The sequence below is a fragment of the Phaethon aethereus genome (genome assembly GCF_964289735.1).
Source record: "Phaethon aethereus genome assembly, contig: HAP1_SCAFFOLD_108, whole genome shotgun sequence".
NCBI classification, from domain to species: Eukaryota; Metazoa; Chordata; class Aves; order Phaethontiformes; family Phaethontidae; genus Phaethon; species Phaethon aethereus.
In genome coordinates, this window is record NW_028113960.1 from 1043723 (window position 1) to 1048634 (window position 4912).

A 4912-nucleotide genomic window follows, 5' to 3' on the forward strand; every position below is an offset into this window, starting at 1 on the left:
CACTGCAGCTGGGAGATGCCCTTTGATTGAAGAGCTGCTATCGGACAGGCCACACCTGACACAGTGTTGTGCGAGGGTCAGACACAACTGGATCACACCTCAATCCAAGGAGCATAAGCCCAGAAACATTTCTACAAGGAGGATTATCACAAGGGGAAAAAAGTAGACTCCTGGCCTAAGAGAAACTCTGGGAAATGTGGAGAGGAGATGGGCTATTGTCAGGGAAACAGCGTCCATTGGGTGAGTTTCCTGAGGGCATCCTTGAGCTCCTGGTTCCTCATGCTGTAGATGAGGGGGTTCACTGCTGGAGGCAGCAGCGAGTACAGAACTGCCACCACCAGGTCCAGAGCTGGGGAGGAGATGGAGGGGGGCTTCAGGCAGGCAAAGATGCCAGTGCTGACAAAGAGACAGACCACGGCCAGGTGAGGGAGGCACGTGGAAAAGGCTTTGTGCCGTCCCTGCTCAGAGGGGTTCCTCAGCACCACCATGAAGATCTGCACGTAGGACAGCAGGATGAAAACAAAACACACAAATACTAAACAGGCAGTGACCAGGAGAAACCCAACTTCCCTGAGGTAGGCATCTGAGCAGGAGAGCTTGAGGATCGGGGGGATTTCACAGAAGAACTGGTCCACAGCATTTCCTTGGCAGAGGGGTAGTGAAAATGTACTGGCCGTGTGCCCCACAGCATGGAGAAACTCACTGCCCCAGGCAGCTGCTGCCATGTGGGCACAAGCTCTGCTGCCCAGGAGGGTCCCGTAGTGCAGGGGTTTGCAGATGGCAACGTAGCGGTCGTAGGCCATGACGGTGAGAAGAAAATACTCGGCTGACATCAAAAAAGCAAACAGAAAGACCTGTGCAGCACACCCTGGGTAGGAGATGGCCCTGGTGTCCCAGAGGGAGTTGGCCATGGCTTTGGGGACAGTGGTGGAGATGGAGCCCAGGTCGAGGAGGGAGAGGTTGAGCAGGAAGAAGTACATGGGGGTGTGGAGGCGGTGGTCGCAGGCTATGGCGGTGATGACGAGGCCGTTGCCCAGGAGGGCAGCCAGGTAGATGCCCAGGAAGAGCCCGAAGTGCAAGAGCTGCAGCTCCCGCGTCTCTGCGAATGCCAGGAGGAGGAACTGGGTCATGGAGCTGCCGTTGGACATGTGCTTCCCCTTGGGATGCTTATCTGTGGAGCAGGAAAAGGCAGTGCTGAGTTAGGCCAGACTTCTCTGAGCAAAACCTCTTCCATGTCTCCTTGCATCCCCACGTTCAGGCTCTCTCTTTTCAGGAAGACCTCTCTGCCGCTGCCTCACTGCAGCTCCTGGTTTTGCTGCCTGAGGGGGCCATTGGGAGCACGGGCTCTGCAATGGGCTCCTGAGGAGCCCTTCTTGCTGTGCAGCAAGACGGAACTAGGGACGCAGGTGACCTCCAGTGAAACGTACTCGTGATATATCAAACCGCTTCTCGGCATTTTCCATTCGCCCAACTGCAGAGCGGAGCTGAGGGGATTTGGTTCTGTCTGTTTGGTTCTAGTTTCTCTTGCCACATTTAGGAGGGCTTTTGGGTGGTTGAAATCCCTGACGTTTCCAATGCCCTCCATGTGAAATCTTGTGGGTCCTGAGCGGCAAAGGGACGGTGCCGTAGTGCAGAGAGAGGAGAGCTGCTCTGCCCGTCTGCCCTGTGCTCAGCTGTGCTGTGCTGGCAGCCTGGAGCTGGGGGATGATCACACTCGGGTGTTCCCCTAACGAGAAACCGCTGGGAGCAGAGGGATCCAGGTTCAACGAGCAGATGGGCAGACCCCTCGCCTTTTCTCAAGCTGCCTGAGGAGGATTGTATCTCTCCCCTCCCAGATGGGGACATGGAGAGATCAGCTGTGCAGCTGCCCAGCAGCACTTCCACAGCCGTAGCACCGCAGTGTCTTCTCCATGGGGATCCCGGGTAGCCCAGAGACACCGTGGGAGAGCTGAGCCCTTCTGGAGGGCACCCTGCAGCCCAGCAGGACACCCGGGGAAGGAGCTGAATGTTCCACCGTTGTCTAGAGGAGACTTGCTCGCACAGACACGTCTGTACACCAGGGCCCCAAGGGTCGATGTCTGAACAGGAGCTGACCCTGCCACCCCGACCCCCGTGCCCCGCTCTGACCCTGCAAACCCAAGGCTGAGAACACGGGCAGAACAGGCAGGAGGGGATGGCAGTGAAACACCAAGGGAGGAGGGATGTGCAAATCCGATGGGAATCGGGGGTTTGTCCTTCTCTGGCTCTGGCTGCTGCAGCGGCAGGGCATGGCCGGGACCCCCGGGCTGGGGGGCAGAGGCTCTGCTTAGGCTGGGAAAGGAGACCAGGGAGGAGTCACTCAGGGGAAGGTGTCTGTGCCTAAGGGACGGCAGGGAGGTGCCCACATCCCCCTCCCCAGCATTTCTGGCAGCAGCTCCCTCCCTCCCTGCCCGTGTCTCTGCTGCTGGGAGCTCTTCCTGCCTGGAGCATCTCCCCGTCCCCTGCTCAGCTGCCCGTCAGTGCTCACAAACCCCATCCCGCTTGCCCTGTGCTCACCTCTGCCCGCAAACACCTCCCGGGGCAGGGCACTGCCCAGGCCCGTCTCTGCCTGCGCAGGGCTGAAGACCAGACCGCAGGACGCCTGATGTGGCTGGGAAGGGGAAGCTGCTGCTGAGATGATGTCTTCCCGAGAAGTGCCCTTGGAAATGCCATGAAGCAGAAGGGAAGCTGTGAGACTCTCCGACCCTCGCAGCGCTCTCTCGACAGCAGAAGGACCATGCCCTGCCCTGCGGGGGGTGGCTCCTGCCACCCACCGCTTCCCCTGCACAGCTCTGGGGAGCTCCCTGGGCAGGCTGAGACCTGACCCTGCCGGGTGGCAGAGCCCCTGCCCCGGCACACAGCCCTGCTCTGCAGCACGTCCTCCTCCTCCTCCTCCGCACCAGAGAAAAGCCAGGAGAGCCGTCCTGACAGGTCCTGTCAGCTGTGGGTGTGCCAGGCCCAGGAGACACTTCCAGGAACTCCTCTGCACTGCCCTGCAGCCAGAGACTTACCGTGTCCAAGGGCTGTGAGGATTCCTGCCCCTGTGAGCTGTCACCTCTCCTCCCACCCCAGGCTGCCTTTCTCCTCTCTCCCACTCCTCTCCGCTCCCCTCGCTGCCTGCAGGCAGTGCCCCCAGCCCTGCTGCGCTGGGCAGAGGAGCTGCTCCTGGGCAGAGCTGTCTCTCTGCAGCGCTGCCCGCTTGCCACCAGCTCCCTCCACCCCAGCAGCCCGGCCCAGCTCCGCAGCAGAGGACCAGCCCACGGCAGCACTTTCTCTGCCCGCGCTGGGCTCCCTCCGGGTGTCCCTGGGGCTGCAGGGGAACCTGCTGGGAAACAGGCTGAAGCCATCCCTGGGGTGCCCTCCCTCACCTGGGGAGGGACACTTCTCTCCAGCAGCGTCATTCCCCTCTCAGAGACAGAGTCAGGTCAAAGATCACCTCTTCTTGTCCCACCGTGAGACGATACCCAGACAGGCAAAGGGAGGAACCTCCTGTACCTCCTGTACCCATGCAAACCACAGGGGACACTGGAGGTGCCAGAGGTGGCCCAAGACATGTGCAGGTCACTGTAAGCTCTGATGGAGCAATTCAGAGTTTGGGCAGCATCTGGAGTCGTCATTTTGGAGGCTGCTGGGGCATGTATTTGGCCAGCTGAAGTGACAGCGGATGGTCACGCTTAGGACAGTGAAGCCTGTTCCTGCTCCGTGTGTCCAGGGCAGCCTGTGGAGGTACTCCTCTGAGCAGCTGGAGTCATTGCCATCGGGAGAGCTAAGTCTCTTGCCCTTCTCCATCAGCTGTATTTACCAGATCTCCATTGACAGTCACGGCAGGTTTCTCACAGCCCTACAATGCTGAACCTAATTCATGGGGCTCTTAACTGCCAAACTCATTGCACCAAGGCCAATCCTTGATGAGAGTTTGGGCGGAATGCACCACCACACCATCACTTGTTCAGCCTTTGGGAAGACAGGAAATTAATAACAGTGACATTCCTGGTGCCAAAGATGGAATTCTCCCCCTCAGCCTCAGCTGAATCCCGTCTCCGTGGGCAGCACCGAAAGGCACAGGCTGAGATGGTTCGGTATGTGGGCAGATGCCTGAGCCTCTCTCAAGACAGCAATGGAGCAATTGCACGACACTACAGGAAATGAAAGGGGGCACTTATTTCATGGATTTGCTGCCCAGGGTAGAAAATACCCCAGCAACCATCTCAGAAACACCAAAGGAAGGTACAAAATAAGAACAGCATGGCCGATGGGGAAAGGATTAAGAGGAGTGGGAGATAAACCCCAGCCAGCACCTAAGCCCCTACCCAGTCCTTGCTCACCCACCCCCCCCAACAGCCAGATGGGGGAGAGAAGGGCAGAAGGATGGCAAAAGTGAAGAAGCTCGTGGGTTGAGATAAAGACAGTTGAACAAGTGAAGCAAAGCTGCACGTGCAAGCCAAGCAAACGAGGAATGAATTCAGTACTTCCCCCCGGCAGGCGGGAGTTCAGCCATTCCCAGGAAAGCAGGGCTGTGTCATGCCTAAGGGTTACTTGGGAAGACAGAGGCCAGAAGCACAAGTGCTGCCCCTTCCCCTTCCTTCCCCTGAGTGTTTTCTTGCACTAAAGGCCACCCCTCAACCTGGAACGAATCCACTACTCCAATCCCCCACCTCAGAATTTGCCACTAAACCGAAGCCCAAACACACAACCCCTTACCCATACTCTTACCCTGTTGATCACCGTAATCCTTTGCCCATACCCCGAGCGTTGAAATGTTGGCCTTCACCCGAGCCCTCGCTGCCGCCCTAAACAACACCCACCCCACAGCGCAAGCCCGTTCGCTAACACTGACCAGGCAGCACAACACCAAAACTACCACAGAAAACTTTGCCTGACCCCAACAGAGAAC

General features: G+C 58.4%; 1 protein-coding gene across 1 annotated transcript; it reads right to left on the reverse strand.

Annotated features, from left to right (window-relative positions):
- Positions 1-218: 218 nt before the first annotated feature.
- On the reverse strand, positions 219-1148 carry LOC309416444 (olfactory receptor 14A16-like; the record flags this gene model as incomplete). The annotated part of the gene is made up of 1 exon (XM_082015992.1): positions 219-1148. The coding sequence occupies one exon, from the start codon at positions 1146-1148 to the stop codon at positions 219-221; it is 930 nt and encodes a 309-aa protein (XP_081872118.1).
- Positions 1149-4912: the final 3764 nt, after the last annotated feature.